We start from the raw sequence: 20,541 nt of genomic DNA, 5'->3' as shown, positions 1-20,541 counted from the left end.
CATGTGTCCCTGTACCCCCATGTGTCCTTGCATCTGCTCCTCCATCCTCATGTGTCCCTCCACCCCACTCAGCCACCCTCCATGTATCCCTGCATCCCCTCCCTGTCCCCAGATGTCCCTGTACCCCCTCTGCCAGTCCCTTGCCCCAATCCCCATGTGTCCCTGCATCCCTCCCACTTGTGCCCATGTGTTTCTATGCCCCTACTCAGCCATTCCCTTTCCCATATGGCCCTGCACCCCCTCCCCCATCTCCATGTGTCTCTTTGCCCCCTCAGCCATTCCCCTTCCCACATATGACCCTGAACCCCCTCCCCTGTCCCCATGTGGCCAAGCACCTCCACTCCCATTCAGCCCTTGCGCCAGCTGGTCCTTCCCCAATAGCCCTTAGGAAACCCAGTCTGTGACATCCCCCCCAGCCCCACACTCTCTGTCCCCCCATATCCCCTGTTTCCTGACCTGGCCTCACAGGGACAGCACTACCAGACAGGCAATCTCTTCCCTTCCCTATTGGCAGCTGCTCTAGTTTAGTGCCACAGTGGCCCCTGGTGGGCAAAAGGTGGAACTGCAGCAACTTTCCAGCAGAAGTTATTTTCTGTGAGAAAAGATTATAGGTGGCACATTAATTATGCATGCATGCAGTGGTGCAGAATTCCCCCAGGAGTAAGTAGTCATTCTTGAACCGTCTCTGAAACCTGGCTAGGAATTAACCCTCAAAATCCCCGGCAATAAACTGGGCTGGCAGGGCCTCCTCTTAAGGACACCCATGGGGAAGGATGTGGTAAGGTTTGAGCTCCTGTTCAGCAGACATCAAAAGACATGTACTCACTAACGCAGGCCCATTATTTTTACTATTATTAATTTGTACTGAAAGAGTACCTAGAGGCCCCTGTCAGAGACTGCAGTCCCACCGTGCTAGCATTATACATACATAATGAAAGGATGGGCCCTGCCTTGAAGAGTTTTTAGTCTTGCATCTTATGTCTAAGACAACAGGTGGGCACAAGAAACAGATGGGGGAGCACAATGCGACAGTGAAACAATTACGCTCAGTGTAATAAGCTGTGGCCACAATGCACCAACTGCAATTAGAATTATTTTTATTAATTTATCTCATATTCAAAACAGCTTCCAGTAAAGTATAATTAAATGTTACCCCAACACAGAAACACACAATGAAACACAGACGTGGGAGTAGAATCTTTTCTATTTAATATGACTTACTTTGATCTGAATAAGGAGGTCACCAACTTTCAGAAGTTTTTCATTGTAATACCAATCTGGCAGTCGAGGCTTATACTTGATCCAAATATTAAACAAAGTGTTTGCTCTAAACAAACAGCAGGAGACAAAAGTTACACATTAAAAGCTGGCAACAGGCCTGCTATATCAAGTAAATGAATAATAAAAATTCCAGTTACGTTAGCCATTAAAGAGCTCTTTCTTCCACATGCACCTGAAACAATATGAACATTATGAATTTAAAAACCAAGTAATTATTAATATTGATTTGAGCAAACAAGTCAACCATCAAGTTTCAAGCTTTTATCACAATGAATTTACATTAGGATGAATTACTTCCTACATAAGTACTTATCAAAATGTTCTAACATACAAATTCCTTTGAAGTATTCTGACAGGGTCATAAGAGGTGTAAAATGTGTCCCACTTTCCAGCTAATATGAAAAATGTTGAAAATCACTGGATGTTGAAAGATGTTCAGTCTTAAAAAAACTATTTGGTATTTTAAATAAACTCAATGGATTACAATATGGAAAAATCATTAGATTAGAACAAATGAATGAAAAGGACAGAAAAGAAAAATGTCAAAAGTAACAAAGCATGTCAGGCAGTCATAAACTAAGTAATTACTGGATCCTGAAATAAAAACAGATATTTTTCGTACTATGGCATATATGACAGGAATAAGAAGAGAACTGACTAGACAGCTTCTGGCATGAGATGGATCTAGCATGAAGTGTACAAGAAAATTACAATAGTTGGAATAGATAAGGACATATGTACTGGGGGTGGCAGAGAAAAAGCAAAAGAAAAACTGCCTTACTAAAGAAGTATTCTAAGGGTATGTTTACATTGCAGTTAAACACCCACAGCTGGCCCATGTCAGCTGACTTGTGCTTGTGGAATTCAGGCTGCAGGCTGTTTAATTGTGGTGCAGATATTCAGGAGCCCGAGCCTGAACATCTACATTGCAGTTAAACAGCCCCATAGCCTGAATCCCAGGAGCCCAATCAGCTGATGTGGGCCAGCTGTGAGTGCTTAATTGCTGTGTAGACATACCTCTGGCAATATCAGATATCACCAGTGGCCAAAAATGTCACCTTCTGCCGGGCCAGGTGACCACTCTCTTATGTTTCAGTCACAGACCAGACCACAATTATCTATACTGCTATCACCAAGGATGATTTCACGTAACAAACTCCATCTCTGATTAATCCAACAGGTCTCCAGTAAACTGTGATTGAGCCTCAAGGGCAGCCTGCCTGCTAAGTAGAGTGGACTGGCTACTTCATGCTACTACTCTGACTCCTATACTGGCTGTAATTTGAATAATGGGGTCCTTGTGTTTAAAACTCTAAATGGATATGATTTTGTTGTCTCAGACCAGCTTTCTCTTTGTACTTAATTGAGAAAGCCACATTCAAATGGGGACATGATAGCTGGTTGGAAACCAGGCTCATACTAACAAGCACAGGGGGTTTTCAGAGGAGGACTCCATTAAAGAATTAAGTTACAAATCTTCACAATGCCAAACATCTGTTTTTGCAGGTAATCCCCTAAGAAATCACCTGCAGAGCAGCCTCAGCAATCATAACAGAGCTACTCAGAAGTAACAACTTATAAATAAGGAAGAAAGGAAACAGAGGAGCTACACTTTGAAGACATCCTTTTCACAAGATTCTTATTCCTGGGTCTTGTGCTCCCTAATATGAAACAAATGGAAGTCTCCAAGCCCCTTACAAGAGCAGCAGGAGTGGGCTGCAGTGCAAGTCACCTCCTCTATTGGTCAAATGATATTTGGAACCCATAAAGCCACCTTTGTAACCTTCCAGTCAGTCCCTGATTTTAGCAGGAAATGAAGGCTCCTCAAAACAGAAATTGGCCAATCACATGAAAAAGAAATAATTTGCTCAGATACAAAAATACAAATATCAAAGAAGAAAGGTATAAATCACCTTCAAATTCCAAGGGGAAAAGGGTGACCTTGGTGTAATGTAGGCCCTCAGCCTTCTATTGGACCTCACATTAGAACCCAGAAATTTGGAATATAACCAATCTAAGGTTTCAGTACTTAGCTATCAGATGCAAAGGCTCTCTGCACTAATGCAAGACCGAGTTCACAGCTTTATAAACTAGTTTTCAAACTTCCTGGCACTTGTAATGGAGAAGTTTACTTCTCTTCTGCAGTGTAAATATATTTGGAGTTAGAAGAGTATTCATCCTCCTCTAAATTCAAATAGTAACTATTATTGTCACTCAGAATATCAATCTATACCCTCACAAACAGCTGGACTGACAAAACTATAATGGATTCTCGAGTATATACAAATGCATTAGAAGGCACTGACACTGACCGTGCTGTGATCCTCACTACAAGAGAAACCAAGAGTACCTTTTCCAGGACTGGTGTTTCAAACACAAAAAATGGTTCAACTGTGTTGAGAGTTCTCATAAACAGATTGATAAGGGTTAATGTCTCTTTTACCTGGAAAGGGTTAACAAACAGGGACCCAAACACCTGACCAGAGGACCAATCAGGAGACAAGATATTTTTGAATTTGGGTGGAGGGAAACTTTTGTGTGTGTTCTTTGTCTGTTTTTTTTTTCTTCTCTCGGGGGGTCTGAGAGAGACCAGACGTTACTACAGGCTCTCTAAGTTTCTGTTCAAATAGTAAGTAAAAACTGGCGGTTTAGGCTTTTTGTTTGTTTTACTCTATTTGCAATTGTGGATCTGGCTGGTTAACTTTTATATGTGTAGTTGCTGGGAATATTTTGATTTTGTATTGGTACTGGGGGAAAAGTTCTTCTAGTGTTTGTAAGGTTTAGGACCCTGTATATTTACATCTTGAAGTTACAGAGATAATTCTTTACTTTTCCTTTCTTTTATTAAAAGATTTCTTTTTAGAGAACCTGATTGATTTTTTTCTTGTTTCCCTTGTTTTATCCCAGGGGATTGGGATAACTCACCAGGACTGGTGGGGGGAGAGGTAGAATCTCTCTCTATTTTCCTTGAATCTGTTTGCCTCTTTGTGGAAGGGAAGGGACATGCTTCTCTGTATTGTGATTTAAAGAGGTTGGTTCAGTATCTCTCAGGATAGCCCAGAGAGGGAAAGTCTGGGAGGGGGAAAAAAGGGGGAATGGTTTATTTCTCCTTGTTTTAAGAACCCAAGGGGTTTGGGTTCTTGGTCCCCAGGGAAAGTTGGGGAGATCAGTGTGCCCCAAAACACTATATTTTTGGGTGGTGGCAGTGCTATCAGATCTAAGCTGGTAATTAAGCTTAGAGGAATTCATGCAGGTACCCAAATTGTGGACACTAAGGTTCAAATTTGGGAATTATACCTTATGACAAGAGTTCCAACAATGCCTGATACAAGAAAAGAGGAAAGCAATACAGCAGCTTTCTAAGCAACCTCAGAGATGAATATCTGTGATCTGGTGAGGTACCTGAATACAAATTGCCATTCAGAATTCCTACCTCCATCTTCCTATACTGAATCTGAAGGGAGGATGCTGAAAGTTTTCATGCAATGCTGCCTGGAGCTGGAAGTTTAGAAGTGAGTGCTCTCTCTCCCTGCATTTCTTGCTGACATTTCTTATTTGGAGATGATAAATGTCAGATGAACTGCTCAGTACTACTTACTTCAAGGATAAAGACTAAGAGGGCATCAGTTCCTAGCTTCAAGGTGGACAGGGCAGAATAATTGGGATGTGAAACTGCCCTGCTGGGCCTTGAAGTGAGCTAAGTCTGTGCTGATATAGGCAGCACCTGCAGAATCCCAGTTCTTAGCAGAAGAGCTGATTTAGGTTTTCACTTCAAGGATTTCTCCTACACAGTATTCTGAAGTCCTGGACTTTCTGGTATTGCAGAAGGGTGCCTCAAGAATGCCTTTGATGCATTCTTCTCATCACTGAGTATTTGGGATGACATTTACAGATCAGATTCAGTACACATTTTTCTGCAGCACAATGTTTGAAGTTACTGAGTCGTCTTCCTTCCTCTGAGGAGTCTAGGTGGAGACTGACATTTTAAAAAAGAATAAAGAACAGCCAAAGGAAAGAGAGAACGAATTTCTGAGGCAACAAATGAAGGCTTAAAAAATATCAAAGCACCAAAGTGAAAGATGATGAAGCTCTACAAACAGGGCCACCAAAGATATAACATGATCCTATGGCTGGAAATTGAAGCTAGACAAAGTCAGACTGGAAATAAGGCGCAATTTTTTAACTATGAGAGTAATTAAACACTGGAATAATTTACTAAGGGTCATGGTGGGTTCTCCATCACTGACGATTCTTAAATCAAGATCGGATGTATTTCCTAGAAGATATGCTCTAAGAATTATTTTGGGGAAGTTCTAGGGCACGGAAAGGCAACCTTTTGCATGCAGCTTGCCAGGGTAAGCACTCTGGAGGGCTGGGCCGGTTTGTTTACCTGCCGCGTCTGCAAATTTGGCCGATCGCAGCTCCCACTGGCCGCGGTTCACCGCTCCAGGCCAATGGGAGTGGCAGGAGGCGGCAGCCAGCACATCCCACTCTGCTTCCCGCAGCCCCCATTGACCTGGAGCGGCAAGCCATGGCCAATGGGAGCCGCGATCACCCGAACCTGCCAACGCAGCAGGTAAACAAACTGGCCCAGCCCGCCAGGGTGCTTACCCTGGTGGGCCATGTGCAAAAGGTTGCCAACCCCTGTTCTAGGGCCTGCTACAGGAAGTCAGATTAGATGATCACAGTGGTCCCTTCTGGCTTTGGAATCTATGAACTCCATAAGGAAAGCAGTCCAAAACACCAAGTGAAGATGCCAAAGCACCTAGAAGCTGAAATAAAAGCTTGATCATATACCTGAACATCCCCAACCCCCTGGAAACTGATGCACCCTGATGGAACGCCTGAGCCTAACAGTCATCCTGGATGAAAGAATTATGGGAAAACAAGTGTATCAATTAAAAAAAAAATGACCTTAGTGGGAAGGTCTACAACAGAAATGGACACCCAAAGCTGATCACTGCTGCGTTGCAAAGTCAGAGTGCCAGATGGAAAGGTTCAACAGCTCATTGTTTCAGTTAACTAAAAAGTTCCAAGAGCTAGAGTTGGGTGATAGGAAGTTGGTTCATGACACAACCCACCACCACTGTCCAGAGGGATGAAAAATGCTGACACCTTGGGAAGTTCCACCTGCCCCATACTAGAGTGCTGAGAATCAGGAGTAAGAACTCTGCTCAGGTGAACAACAAGGAGTTCGGTGGCACCTTAAAGACTAACAGATTTATTTGGGCATGAGTTTTTGTGTGTAAGCAATCAGGATGAGCTCTACCCTAACATCTGGTGGTGAATTGTGGCGAGTTGTGGAAAAGAACTTCAGGGGCTGATCTTGTTTGCATAGGCACACCCACCACACCTAGCATAAATCCACAGCAGCCCAAATGGTCACTTTGGCTGCTGTGGGATCGCTAGTTTCTCTGTTATTGGGGCAGGAAGAATAAAGCATTGTTACTCTGATTATGTGAATAAGGACAATGAAACTGTTTTATGCCAGAAGGACTTGCCATCACCTAAGTAGCACTCGCTAGACAAGGGACATGGGTTCCAAAACCTAGTGAATTGAGAGATGTTGGGGACAGTTATTTGTACCTGATGGTGTGGGCCCCTTTTGAGGGCTTGAAATGCTAATTGTACCTTCTACTCTCTCTAATACAGAATATCAGAGCTAATTTTAATTCTATTAGGAGTCTAGTTACAGGCTGCTGAGCTGAATTCACGTTGGGCTAATGGTACACCAGCACTGAGGCTCCCCTACTACAAGCTAAAATCACTAAGAGCTGAAATCACTGAGTGCTGTCGGGGGAGGGGGCCTGAAGCTACGTTGCTGAGTGGCTGGTGGAGTGGAGCAGTTTGCAGGATGACTGGAGCAGCTCGTAGGATAGTTGGTGGAGCGGAGCAGCTGGCAGAGCAGAGCAGTTCGTGGAATGGCTGGAGTGGAGGGGCTGGTAGAGTGGCTTGTGGTGAAGGCTGTGGCAGAACCCCCCGGGAGAGGCGGGGCAGTCAACCTCAGGCCACGTAAGGTGCCCCTTAACATTGCCATGCCCTCTCCCTGGGGCTGAGAGGTAAAACTCTGCAGATAAACTTTTGAACTCTAGGGCTGCACTGACCAGGGACAGAGACTTTTGGGGTTTTGGACTTTTGGGTGATCTTTTGGGTTGCTGGACTTAAGACCATGAGGGGAAAAGGATACTGCCGAACTTACTTGGGGGCAGGTCTTTTGCTCATGGCTTGTGTTATGAATCCTGTTTGTGGTGTTTCCGCAACATATGCTGCATTGTTTCCCTCTTTGATTAAAAGGATTTTGCTACACTCAGACTCCATGCTTGCGAGAGGGGAAGGCGCCCGGGGGTTGGTATGTAATTGTCCCAGGTCACTGGCTGGGGGCTCGAGCCGGTTTTGCATTGCATTATTGAAAAGGAACCCCTAGATATTGAACCCGGCCTGTGTTGCACCAACTCAGACGGGCAGAAGGGTTACATGTGGATACAGACTAACATAGCTACCACCTGATACTTTCTGCTCAGGTGGTATTTTTTAGAACTACCTGTCTTCCTTGAAGGAAAAAGTAAGTGTATATCATAGAGTCTAAATATTATAGTGATGGTCACCATGCAAATATATATTACAAGCACATATAAAGAGACAGACACACATAAATGCACAGCATGAATCAGATATTTTTTCCTGGCTGCTGCATATACAGTTCATTATAAAAATTTAGAGATTGTGCATCCATACACATAAGTGCACCCACATGTATATACATACAAAGGTGCACAAATACATATGAATATGCATAGCTATATGATATGCTTACATCCATGTGCATAAAACTGTGTGTGTAAATAGACATGGACAGATACATGGGTCTACATTTATGTACCTGTGTAGGCGTCCAAGTTATTCCCACTAGAGCCTTGCAACCTGACCCTGACAGGATCGGACTAGAAGTGTCGGGTTCAGGTGTGAGAACAACCAGACTTTCTTAGGCTTGGGTTATGTCATCTCTGATCACCTCCTCCTGCCAGTGGGGTCTGCATGACAGGGGCTGCATGTCCCCAACCTGCCACGTACCACCACCTTGTTGTGCTCTGTGTGCGCTGTGGAGTGAGTGTGCTAAGTTGCAGTACCTTGCACTCTGCAGCACACACAGCAAAGACAGTGAGGCAATGACAGCAGGCAGAAGCGGGGCACGCAGCCACCGCCACTCTGACCCCATGAGCAGGAGGCAGCCAGAGACAGATCACAGGCATGGGGAGCAGAAAGTCCCCACCAGGCCAAGCCCCAAGGAGGAGGCACCAGCGCTCATCCAATTTCAGGAGGAAGTGTCAGGTTTGGAGCTGGTCAGTTCTGAAAACAATTCAACATTCTTCTATCAGGTTTGGGTCAGCTGTGCTCACCTCAAATTCGAGCAGCTTTTAAAATTAGGCCCAAGCAGACCTCTAATTCATACCCACTCACTGCTGATTTGTCACTGTCATGAGCAGGGTGACCTGATTTTCATAATGAAAAGCAAGGGCAACTCCCAGGTGGCCAAGTGCAGTGTTGCAACTATCACACTATCTAGTGTTTTTCTTAACCCTCTCCCCCAATTATCTGAAGTCATGTGACTACGAGACAACATAAGTTTCTAGACTTCATGATTGTGCAGAAAAGCTGAAAAACACAAACCCTAACAGCTGAAAAAACAGAAGGCAAATAAGAACCCAAGTAAGATTTTTTTTTTTTTAAATCTAAATTTTTAAGCAAATTTTGGTTTTTGTTTTTAAACACCTGGAGTTGGGAACACTGTAAAGTACATGTGACACTAGATGGAAATCCAGCATAGTGGAAAGGAGGGAGATAAATTTGAGTTGAGGAGAAAATCTGAGTAGATGGTTGGGGGACAGGAAGATTAGAGGTGGGGGAGGTATGATGGCAGAGAGCTACAAAGAGCAGATAAGAGAGCCTGCAGGGGCTGATAGTAACTGGATGGGAATTGACAGGGTAATTCAGGAAGACTCAGCAGAAAGAGGCAGTGGCTGGAGGAGACTGCCAGGTAAGGGGGCAGCAGGAAGAGACAGTAGATTCAAGGGGATTGCAGGAGGGAGGCAAGGGGCTGGATGAGGATTGCAGTGGGAGGGATGAAAAGCAGTGGTTGGAAGAGGACGGCTGTGGAGGAAGATATGTGGGATCAGGAGCCAGAGAAGGATTGCAGGGGGTCAGGGTCCAGATGGCTGTTGCAGGGGGAAGTGGCGATGGGGGGCAAAGTCTAGATGGTGGGTACAGGGGTCGGTAGAGGGGCATGGTCCAGATGGCTGTTGCGGGGGGAGGTGGGGACAGAATCCACATGGGGGTTACACAGGGAGGCAGCAAGGTCCGGATGGGGATCTTCAGGTAGCAGTGGGAGGTTGAAGGAGCAAGAGCTGGATGGCTGTTGGAGGGCACAGGGTATGGATGCGGGGCTGCAGGAAGCAATGGGGAGGAGCGTTCAGATGGGGCTTGTTGGGGGGAGCTACAGGGTCCCCAGGGCTGGACATGGGAGAGACAGCAGGGTCCAGATGGGGGTTACAGAGGGCCTGTGGGGTCCCTGGGGCGGGACAGGATGAGCAGAGTCTGGATGGGAGTTATGGGAGGGGGGCTACAAAGTCCCCAGTGTGGGGGCTACAGGGGATCTGCACTGTCCCCAGGGGGAGGGGCAGGATCTGCATGGAGGTTAAAAACATAAGAATATAAGAACAGCCATACTGTCCCATCCAGCCAAAGGTCCATCTAGCCCAGTATCCTCTCTACCGACAGTGGCCAATGCCAGGTGCCCCAAAGGGAGTGAACCTAACAGGTAACGATCAAGTGATCTCTCTCCTGCCATCCATCTCCAGCCTCTGACAAACAGAGGCTAGGGACACCATTCCTTACCCATCCTGGTGAATAGCCATGAATTTATCTAGTTCTCTTTTAAACTCTATTATAGTCCTAGCCTTTACAACCTCTTCAGGCAAGGAGTTCCACAGGTTGACTGTGCGAAGACCTTCCTTTCATTTGTTTTAAACCTGCTGCCCATTAATTTCATTTGGTGGCCCCTAGTTCTTATATTATGGGAACAAGTAAATAACTTTTCCTTATTCACTTTCTCCACACCAGTCATGATTTAATATATCTCTTCATATCCCCCCTTGTCTCTTTTCCAAGCTGAGAAGTGCTAGCCTCTTTTAATGTCTCCTCATATGGGACCTGTTCCAAACCCCTTAAATCGTTTTAGTTGCCCTTTTCTGACTTTTCTAAATACCGGTATATCTTTTTTGAGATGAGGAGACACATCTGTACGCAGTTTCAAGATGTGGGCCTACCATGGATTTATATATAGGGCAATAAGAATTCTCCATCTTATTCTCTATCCTTTTTTGAATGATTCCTAACATCCCTGTTTGCTTTTTTGACTGCTGCTGCACAGTGGGTGGTTACAGGGTGGCAGCTGCAGAGTCCCAGCGTGGGGGCAGGGTCAGATAGGGGTTACAGTCAGCAGGGAAGCTGCAGCATCCCAGGAGCAGGATAAGGTGGGCAAGGTCTGGATTAGAGTAACGGGAGGGGGGGCAGAGGAGGAGGGAACGGACGAGGTGGCTACATGGTCCAGGGCTGGGATGGGGGCCTAGGTCCAGATAAGTTTATGGTGCGGGGGTGCTGCAGGTCCAGGTGCAGGGGGGGAGGCTCTGGATGAGAGAGGGCTACATGCAAGAGGTTGGGGACAGGGCTGGATAGGAGTTACAGGGGTGCTGCAGGGTCCCGGGGTGGGGTGGCAGAGTCCAAATGAGGGTTGAGGTGCGTGCGGGAGACAGGGCCTGGATAGAGGTTATGGGGGGGCTGCTGCAGAGTCCTGAGATTGGATGGCAGGGTCCAAATGAGGGTTACAGTGGGTGGGGGGGGTTGCAGGGTCGCAGGTACGGGGGCAGAGTCCCAAGATGAGGGTTACGGTGCGAGAGGGCCACAGGGTTTCCAGTGTGTTGGGGGGTGTGTGTGTGCAGGATTTAAATGAGGGCTATGGGGAGCGGGGGAGGCTGCAGAGTCCAAGTGCAGGAGAGGTAGGGTCCAGGTGAGGGTTATGTGGGGGGGGCTTCAGGTGCGGGGGGGCAGGGGGGCAGGGTCCAGATAAGGGTTACAGTCCAGGGGGGCTGCAGGGTCTGGGGGGGGGCAGGGTCCGGATGAGGGTGGAGGGTGCAGGGTGCCGGGGCAGTGTGTCGCGGGAAGTGCCCCCAGCGGCCGGGCCTGACACCCGCGGCAGGCGGCGCCCCCCGGCAGCACCATACCAGCCCCCTCCCCGCCCGCGCTCTGCCTGTACCCGCGTCTGTGCAGCTCCTGCCCCCGCGGCGCGGCCGTTCCCACGCTCCGCAGCCGGCGCATGAAGCCCAGGAAGTCCCGCAGCTTCGACTCGAAGCTGTCGATCACCGGGTTCCCCAGCTCCAGGGCCCCGAAGAAAGTAGCCGGCGGCGGCTGCAGCCCAGGGCGGGGAGGCGGCGGCGGCGGCTGGGACCCGGCCTCCGCCATCATCCTGCTGCCCTGTACACATCGGCGGTTGCTTAGCAACCGGGCAAGTGGCGCGGGCGGCGTGTGCAGGTTCCTGCTCTGGCTGGTGTTTGCGGCCGGCACGTCCGGGGGAACCTGGCCCGCTGCAGGGAGCCGGGAGCGCACAGCTGGGTTTTAAACAGCCCCACTGACCCGAGTCCAGCCAGTGTGACCTTGGCCAATGGCCGTAGGGGCTGCAGCACCCTCTGGCTTGGAGTGGTTTCTATTAGCTACAGTGGTTCTCACACTTTTGTACTGGTGACCCCTTTTGCACAGCCAGCCTCTGAGTATGACACCCCCCCCCCCATAAATTAAAAAACACTTTTTTGTATAGTTAACACTATTGTAAATGCTAGAGGCAAAGTGAGGTTTGGGGTTGTCATAAATAGAGGCAGGGCAGCTGTACTCAGTAGCCTTATCTGTAAAGGCTTAATTGGCACCTGACCAGCAGGACCAATGGGGAAAGAAGATATTTTCAAATCTGAGGGAGGGAGGTTTTGTTTGTGCTCTCTTTGTTTGGTCCCTCTCTGGACCCAGAGGGAGTCCAAGCAGGAAAAAAAAACATCTCCTGGAAACATACCTGAAATGAGCATCTACAATTACAAAACCTGTAAGTAAGGCAAAAATGCATTAGATTATCTTTGTTTTGTAACTGGAAAGCAAAGTCAGAGGGGAATCCTCTGTGCTTTAAATCTTTTTATTTACCCTGAAAATTTATCTTCCATCTTGATTTTGAAGGTATGATTCTTTTACTTTTTAAAAAAAATAAAATTCTTTTTTTAAGAGCCTGATTGATTCTCAGTGTCCTAAAAACCAAGGGGTTTGGTTTGTGCTGATAATATACTAACCAATTGGTTAATTTATTATTCTTATGCCTTCCCAGAAAAGGGAGTGAAGGGGCTTGGGGAAATATTTTGGAGAAATAAGGACTCCAAGTGGTCCGTTTCCTGAATTTTTATCTAAATCGCTTGGTGATGGCAGCAGTACTGTCCAAAGACAAGGAAAGGATTTGTGCCTTGGGGAACCTAAGCTGGTAGAAATAAGTTTAGGGGGTCTTTCATCTGTACCCCAGAGTTCAAAGTGGGGAGGGAACCCTGACGGGTGGAGGCTGACAGCTCATAACGCCCCATGTAATAACCTCACAACCCCCTGAGGTGCCCCAATACCCAGTTTGAGAACCCCTGGTTTATAGTTTGGTTCAATGGCTCTTCAACCCCCACTGTACAAATTGTTCCAGCACCCCTGCCAATTGCCAGCCCTGCACTGAGCCCAGCCATCTGGGGTTGGTTCAGCAGGTCCTCCACAAGGCAGCCATCATGGAGCTGAAGACAGGTGGAGGTGGGAAATCCATCACTGCCCTTGGTGGTTTGTTCCACCAGGATTACTGTGCCTAATTTCTAATTTGCATTTACCTGGCTTTAACTCCCAGCCATTGGTTCTGGTTATGCCTTTCTCCATTAAATTAGAGGCCACTTTAGTCTAAAGTCTTTAATACACTACATTTTCTCCCTGTGAAGATACTTTATACACAGCTGGTCAGAGAAACTAGGAGGGAACCGTATTCTGTCAAAAATCTAAACACATAGCAAAGTCAGGTCAATTTTGCCAAAATTTCATTGTGGAAGAGAACCAGAAAAAAAGCTCCAACAATGTTAAAATTGCCTGTTCTGACACCTTTGGAATTAAAAGTTTAGTGTTTTGATTTTGATATTACTTAGTTTCTAAACTTTTTTATTTTTTCATTTTATTGTAATATTATGTAAAATAAAAAAGTCAAAATGAGAACAAGTGTTTAGATCAAAATATTTTGCTCAACCAGAAAAATGTTATGAATGTTGGATTCATGCAATTTCCTCATTTGATGAAGAACTCAAAGAGAAACTTTCAGCCCAGGAAAACATAGCATATATCTAGAAATAAATTAGTCCTGAAGACTTTCTTAAAATCTTCTCTCAGCTACCAAAGATGGGCAGTGCAATTTTGTCCAAATTCTCCAAGAGAGCTTTTGTCACTATAAAATAATTCTATTCAGGTACTTACATATTACTGTAGATTCCAAATGTTTCAGAGAATTAACTATCATATTTTTAATCTAGGTAGTCCTTGAAGGTTTTTTTGCATGAACATCAGTATGTTTACATATCCAACTTTTGCATATCCAAATGCATCTTCATCATAACATTTTCTCTATTATGCATTTGGTTTGGGACAATGACAAAGTCAAAATAGACTATGAATTAATCATTGGCAGCAGGGAAAGAGAAAACTAAAAAATTGTTCATGACCTGCAATATTTTTAGTTTCATGAATTTAGTTCAGACTATTTTTGATTGTTTCACACTCTGAATTTTGAAAAAAAAATGGCAACATCTTTTATTTTTCTTTGATATTACGCTATCACCCATTTGCCAGAATGCTTCACTTCAAGGTCAAGGTATCTGTAGATTGAAGTTTGTTCTGGCAGCTGATGGAAATAGTTTCAGGCAATAGCCTGACCTTGGACTGGAATCCTTGCATCATTTTATACTGCAGGCATAGAAGCTGCTCTTGGTACCCACAGATATTTGTAGCTTTACTGAGCCTTTTTCATGAACAGAAGTTTAAGCATCCTTATCTGCAAGCATTTATTTTGTGAGTTCATAATTTTTAATAATAGATTTTTCATTAGTATGATTAACTATATTTTCAGGGCCATTCTTTCTGATCGTTTGTATCTGTATCAGGTATGAGCTTTATCTGCCCTTTTTAGAATATTTTTATAATGGTAAATTAACATTCTGTTTATGTGTGTGTGGTGCCTAGCACAATGGAGCTGGACAATGTAGGTACTATCACAGTGCAAATAAAAATAATAAATTCTGCATCTTTTCATACCATTTGATGTTGAAGGATAACATTTTCACTCTTTATTTATGGACATCTCTCTCTCTCTCTCTCGCTGTTGATTTAATTGCAGTTAACTCACGCAATTAACAAAAAATTAATTGTAATGAAAAAATTAATCACTATTAACCTCAGTTTTAATTGCACTGTTAAACAATAGAATACCAATGGAAATTTGTTAAATATTTTTGGATGTTTTTCTACATTTTCAAATATATTGATTTCAATTACAACACAGAATCAAAGTGTACAGTGCTCACTTTATATTATTTTTATTACAAATATTTGCACTCATTCAACTAACCTCATACAAATACTGTAGTACAGTATCTTTATCATGAAAGTTCAGCTTACAAGTTTAGAGGTTTATTACATATGTGCACTGAAAAACAAAACAATGTAAAACTTTAGAGCCTACAAGTCCACTCAGATCTACTTCTTATTAAGCCAATTGGTAAGACAAACAAGTTTGTTTACATTTATGGGAGATAATGCTGCCTGTTTCTTATTTACAATGTCACATGAAGGCGAGAACAGTCATTCACATGGCACTTTTGTAGCCAGCATTGCAAGGTATTTACTTGCCAGATATGCTCAACATTCATATGCCCTTTCATGCTTCCGCCACCATTCCAGAGGACATGCTTCCATGCTGATAATGCTTGTTAAAAAAATATTAGTTAAATCTGTGACTCAATTCTCTGGGGGAGAATTGTATGTCTCCTGCTCTGTTGTAGCCACGTTCTGCCATATATTTCATGTTATGGCAGTTTCAGATGATGACCCAGAACATGTTGTTCCTTTAAAGAAGAATTTCACTGCAGATTTGACAAAACGCCAAGAAGGTACCAATGTGAGATTTCTAAAGATAGCTACAGCACTCAACCCAAGGTTTCCAAAATCTGAGAGGGACGAGGTGTGGAGCATGTTTTCAGAAGTCTTAAAAGAGCAATACTCCGATGCAGAAACTACAGAACCTGAACCATCAAAAAAGAAAATCAGCCTTCGGTTCGTGGCATCTGACTCGGATGATGAAAATGAACACGCGTCCATCTGCACACCTTTGGATCATTATTGAGCAGAACCCATCATCAGCATGGATGCATGTTTTCTGGAATGGTAGCTGAAGCATAAAGAGACACATGAATCTTTAGCACATTTGGCATGTAAATATCTTGCAATGCGAGCTATAACAATGCCATGCAAACACCTGTTCTTTCACATGACACTGTAAACAAGTTTGTTTGAGCAATTGGCTGAACAAGAAGTAGGACTGAGTGGATTTGTAGGCTCATGTTTTACACATTTTGATTTGAATGCAGTTATTTTCTGTACATAATTCTACATTTAAGTTCAACTTTCATGATACAGATATTGCACTACAGTACTTAAGTGGATTGAAAAATAACTATTCCTTTTGTTTTTTACAGTACAAATATTTGTAATAAAAATAAATACAAAGTGAGCACTGTACATGTGGTATTGTGTGCTGTATTTGAAAATGTAGAAAATATCCAAAAATTTTTAAACAAATGGTATTCTGTTATTGTTTAATAGCACGATTAATCACACCATTAATCACTAATACTTTTTTTAATCGCTCAGTTAATCACTTGATAGCCCTTATATAGATATATACACACACACACTTACATTATTTATGGACAGTCTTTTCTCTGTGTATGTATATTATTTATATAAATTATGGTCTATTTTGTTACAATATATGTAATAAGAGACCATTATCAAGCAGTGCAATGGCATGAAGGAAGGAAAGGTAGTTTCTAGCATGAAGATTAAAACTCCTGCTCAACTGCCAACTTTTAATAAGAATGGGCGGATGTGCAGGTGTTCTCCACAGGAATGCTGACAGCCCTTTTTTGTAACAAGCTGATGATTGCTTGAGGTGCCTGATATATGAGCCTGCTGCCTCCAGAAACTGAGCTTGTGAGGGAGATTTTGTGTAGTCTTGTTACCTGGTTGGCCATTAAGACAGTGGAGGCAAGCTTTTTTCTAAACCCCAATGTTATCTGAGAACTATAGTTGAAGCAAGCCTTTCTTTACACTTTGTCCTGAAAGTGTCATAACATTCTTTCCACTTCTGTTTTTGAAGAAAAACACCAGCATCCAGATTCTTCATGCAATGTGTGCTGAGCCCATTTAACCAAATACTATTTTTAGTGTCCGATACACTGCGCAAAACTAATACAGCAAATGACACTCTTTCCATAGCTTGATACAATGCATTTCAGAAGGCTGACACACATCCTTTTCCTTTCCTGTGCTAGTTCCCTTTGCTACAGTTCTTTTTTCATCTAATTTTATTCTACCAGAAGAGTATAATTTTATTGAATTTTTCTTTCTATCTTTCAGGACGGCTAGGTTAGCAGCCATGGCAGGCGCAGACTGGAGCTGGAGCAGCATGTCAGAACCACCAGGTAGTTAGGAATATCCCCAACAAGCTAATAATGTTGACCAGACTGGAGTAGCTGCTTTCATTAGAAATCTATATACTTGCTGTGGGATCACCTGCTTAGACCCTTGCTTGTGGATTGGTTGGACCCTTGGACTTGCAGGTAATTAGCCTGTGTGAGTCATCAGGCGCAGAACACTAAGGCTCAGGGATGAATCACACTTTCTTTCCTGGGGGATGTGTGGGAGGTAGTGAATGCTTCTAATGCCCGTTCTTCTACTCTAGTGATATTCAAACTTTGAGCTGAGCCCCCGCTTTGAGTTACAATTTTTGATCGTGCCCCCTCAATCAAGACAAAAAAAAGAGTCGGGGGTGGAGGTGGTGCTCCCTCCCTAACCCCAGGTGGGGAGACTGGCCCAAACCACCTGCTATTGCCATTCGCCCCCCGAACGTTCCTCTGTGCCCTCCTGGGCTGGTGCACCCCACAGTTTCAAAACCTCTGTTTTACTCTGATATCTTGTTAATACATTGTAAAATATAATAGATTAACTATCTTAGATACTGCCTTTGAGATGAGTTGGAAAGAATGCAATCCAGGAGCAGCTCATCAGCCCAAGCAAGGGAAGCACAGCTGCACCAAAAATTCCAAAAAGCTACAAAATACATTTTGAATATTCTTTATTTAGTTGATAAATATATACGGATTTAAGTACTAACTGTGATTTGATTTAAATGTTACACCTCATTCTCTCCAACAGCAAAATGAAACACCCAAAACTTTGAAGAATGTAGTACTGCTGGATTTAGCGGCTTGCCTGTGGGAGGTCCACCAGTTCTGCGGGTTCCATGTACTTGCTGCCAAATTGCCGCCAAATCTGCGGGATCGGCGGACCTCCCACAGGCAAGCCGCTGAAGGCTCCCTGATTGCCGCTGTCTTCTTGTCCATTTAGAAGGAGGGGAGGGGACCCAGAGAGACAAAAAAGATTCCCACGAAGAATGGAGACTACGGGGTCTGACAGTGACATGTGACTATGTCACATGATACTGGAATCCATCTTAATCTTTGTACTTTTCCATTGATGAGGTGGGAGGGTGGGGACAAGTACACACAAAAGATTCCTGCCTTGTGCCAAAGCTATAAAAGGGGATGGAACAGGACAAAACGGGCTGCCAGTCATGAAAAAAAACCCTGCTTACCAACTGAGATGTCTGCTGGAACTAACAAGGACTGTACCAGGGAAAGGATTGGGCCCAGACTAGGAAGAAGTCTAGTCTGTGAAAGAAGCTTATTGGAACATTTCTGAGGGTGAGATGTTACCTGTAATCAGTTTCTTAATGTATTAGGCTTAGACTTGTGTGTTTTTGCTTTATTTTTCTTGGTGACTTACTTTGTTCTATCTATTACTTGAAACCACTTAAATCCTACTTTTTATACTTAATAAAATCACTCTTGTTTATTAGTAAACCCAGAGTAAGTGATGAATACCTTGGGGAGCAAACAGGTGTGCATCTCTCTCTATCAGTGATATAGAGGGCAGACAATTTATGAGTTTTACCCTGTATACGCTTTCTACAGAGTCAAATGGATTTAGTTTGGGTTTTGGTTCCCATTGGGAACTGGGTGTCTGGGTGCTGGAGCTAGATGACCTGCTGAGCAGTTTTTGGGTTAAAGTCTGCAGTTTCAGGGGCCTGGACCAGACCTGGGTCTGTGTTTCAGCAGGCTAGTGTGTCTGGCTCAACAAGGCAGGGTTCTGGAGTCCCAGACTGTCAGGGAAAATGGGCTTATAGGTAATTCCAGCACATCAGGTGACAGTCCCAAGTGCGTGTACAGCCTCATGTGCGTGTACAAGAAACCACTCCCAAGCCCTGGGCCTGCCTCATGCTCCACCCCTGTGCTGGTCTAGGTAGCAGCAGCACCAGCAGTGGTGGCACTAGCTCCCCCATGTACTGGCTACTTCTTCACTATAAATAAGGCACACTTTTAATAGTTATACATTTGGCATGAGTGGAAATAACTATTTTGAGATTTGTGCCTAACCTCTTATGAACTGCCACTGATGCAATTTTATAGTTACAAAGGATTGTCAGGCACTAGGATCCTGTACGGAAATGTAGATTTATTTCTCCTGACTCACCAGACTAGGTGAGTCCTATTAACCTCACCCCATGAGTACAAAAAGTATTTAAGCATCTTATTGAGGCAGAGTTGTTCTGAAGAGAAATACCCTATGAATAAGCCAAATGGAGGTGAAAGTTTAGGCTGAGATTTCTGTTTTGTTGGTAAATGAATAATAAAAGCAAGCTCCAAGAAAGGGCTGAATTTGGATCCTGACTCAGAGAGAGAGAGGTACTAAGAGCAGAATGGGGGACTAAAATTCTCACTCATTTTGCAATTTAGTGGAACAAGTTTGTGTATAAACCCATATATGTGCATCTATATCTAGTAAGATACAGCGTGAGCATACAATCAATAAATGAATATGAGTATAGAAGTAAGCATACTCCTCTCCCCCCAAAAAACCCTAAAGTCAGTGATTCTGAAGAGTTGCATGATTTAGGTTTTCTGTGAAGCAAGAGTCCAAAGACTCAAGTATCTTCAATCAGCGGATTAGTATGAGCGTAAATAAAATTGTACTATTTGAAGTGTGCTATTGCTATTATAAAATGGCTCTTCACATTTTTGTACAATGGGCTAATAAATTCTGATCCCGGTTTTTATCCTTCAGCTGTTAAGTGAACAACTTTCTTTACTTTATCAATTTGCAAATGGACTTCAGTTTTCAGTTGCCTAAGGAGGGTCTCAACCACTGCAATTGTCTCCCAGCGAAGACCTATAGAAAGAATCCCATCCACTCTTCAAACTCTGTGATTTTTAGAATGCCATTTTATAAAACACTGCTGATGATGATTACATTTTTGAAGTCCTTGTCACCATAGTGCGAGGCTGCTTTTTACATATTTCATGTTCAAGAGATGACCTAAATCGAATTATTCTCTCTTGTCCCCCAAAATGTCATACTTGAAAGGTCAGACTAGCCTTAGCTATACTTGGGCATTGTAGCACAAAATTCCCACCAGTGCTCATATTCACATTTGACTGATGTAGTGATAAAAATACCAGACCCCTACACAAAGGTTTCCACCTGTGCATCTGAAGTTGTGGTAGCAGTGGTAGGAATCTTTGGTAAAACACCCTTATGTGTACATGTGGTTACCCTGCCCACCTATTAGTGTTTTCACTGTATTCACAAAGAGAATAATGTTAGTTACTTAATACTGTGTATATTACATCTCTTTATAAAAAAGAACAAACACAACCCTATCCTATTAGTTTGTGCTACAGGACATAGACAAAAAAACGTAACTTAACCTTACATCCCATACAACAAAAGGGTTTCAGAAAAACAAGAGATATGGAAGGAAAATTCAGA

General features: G+C 43.8%; 1 protein-coding gene across 6 annotated transcripts in view; it reads right to left on the bottom strand.

Moving 5' to 3' along the window:
- The window catches only part of CFAP54 (cilia and flagella associated protein 54), a 208,781-nt gene extending 196,982 nt beyond the window's left edge, over nucleotides 1-11,799 (bottom strand). For 5 of the 6 annotated variants that reach the window (XM_032788537.2, XM_032788538.2, XM_032788535.2 and 2 more), the window contains exons 1-2: nucleotides 11,591-11,724; nucleotides 1,222-1,327 (exon numbers count right to left, since the gene is read on the bottom strand). In XM_032788537.2, coding sequence (XP_032644428.1) covers nucleotides 1,222-1,327; nucleotides 11,591-11,652 — 168 coding nt within the window. In that variant the 5' untranslated portion in view covers nucleotides 11,653-11,724. Of the gene's footprint in view, nucleotides 1-1,221; nucleotides 1,328-11,590 lie in introns of all 6 variants that reach the window. The other variant, XM_032788533.2, reaches the window with a different exon arrangement.
- Nucleotides 11,800-20,541: the final 8,742 nt, after the last annotated feature.

Source organism: Chelonoidis abingdonii, chromosome 1 (assembly GCF_003597395.2).
Source record: "Chelonoidis abingdonii isolate Lonesome George chromosome 1, CheloAbing_2.0, whole genome shotgun sequence".
NCBI classification, from domain to species: Eukaryota; Metazoa; Chordata; order Testudines; family Testudinidae; genus Chelonoidis; species Chelonoidis abingdonii.
The sequence above is the reverse complement of the archived record's forward strand: the minus strand, read 5'-3'. Positions and strand labels throughout refer to the sequence as shown.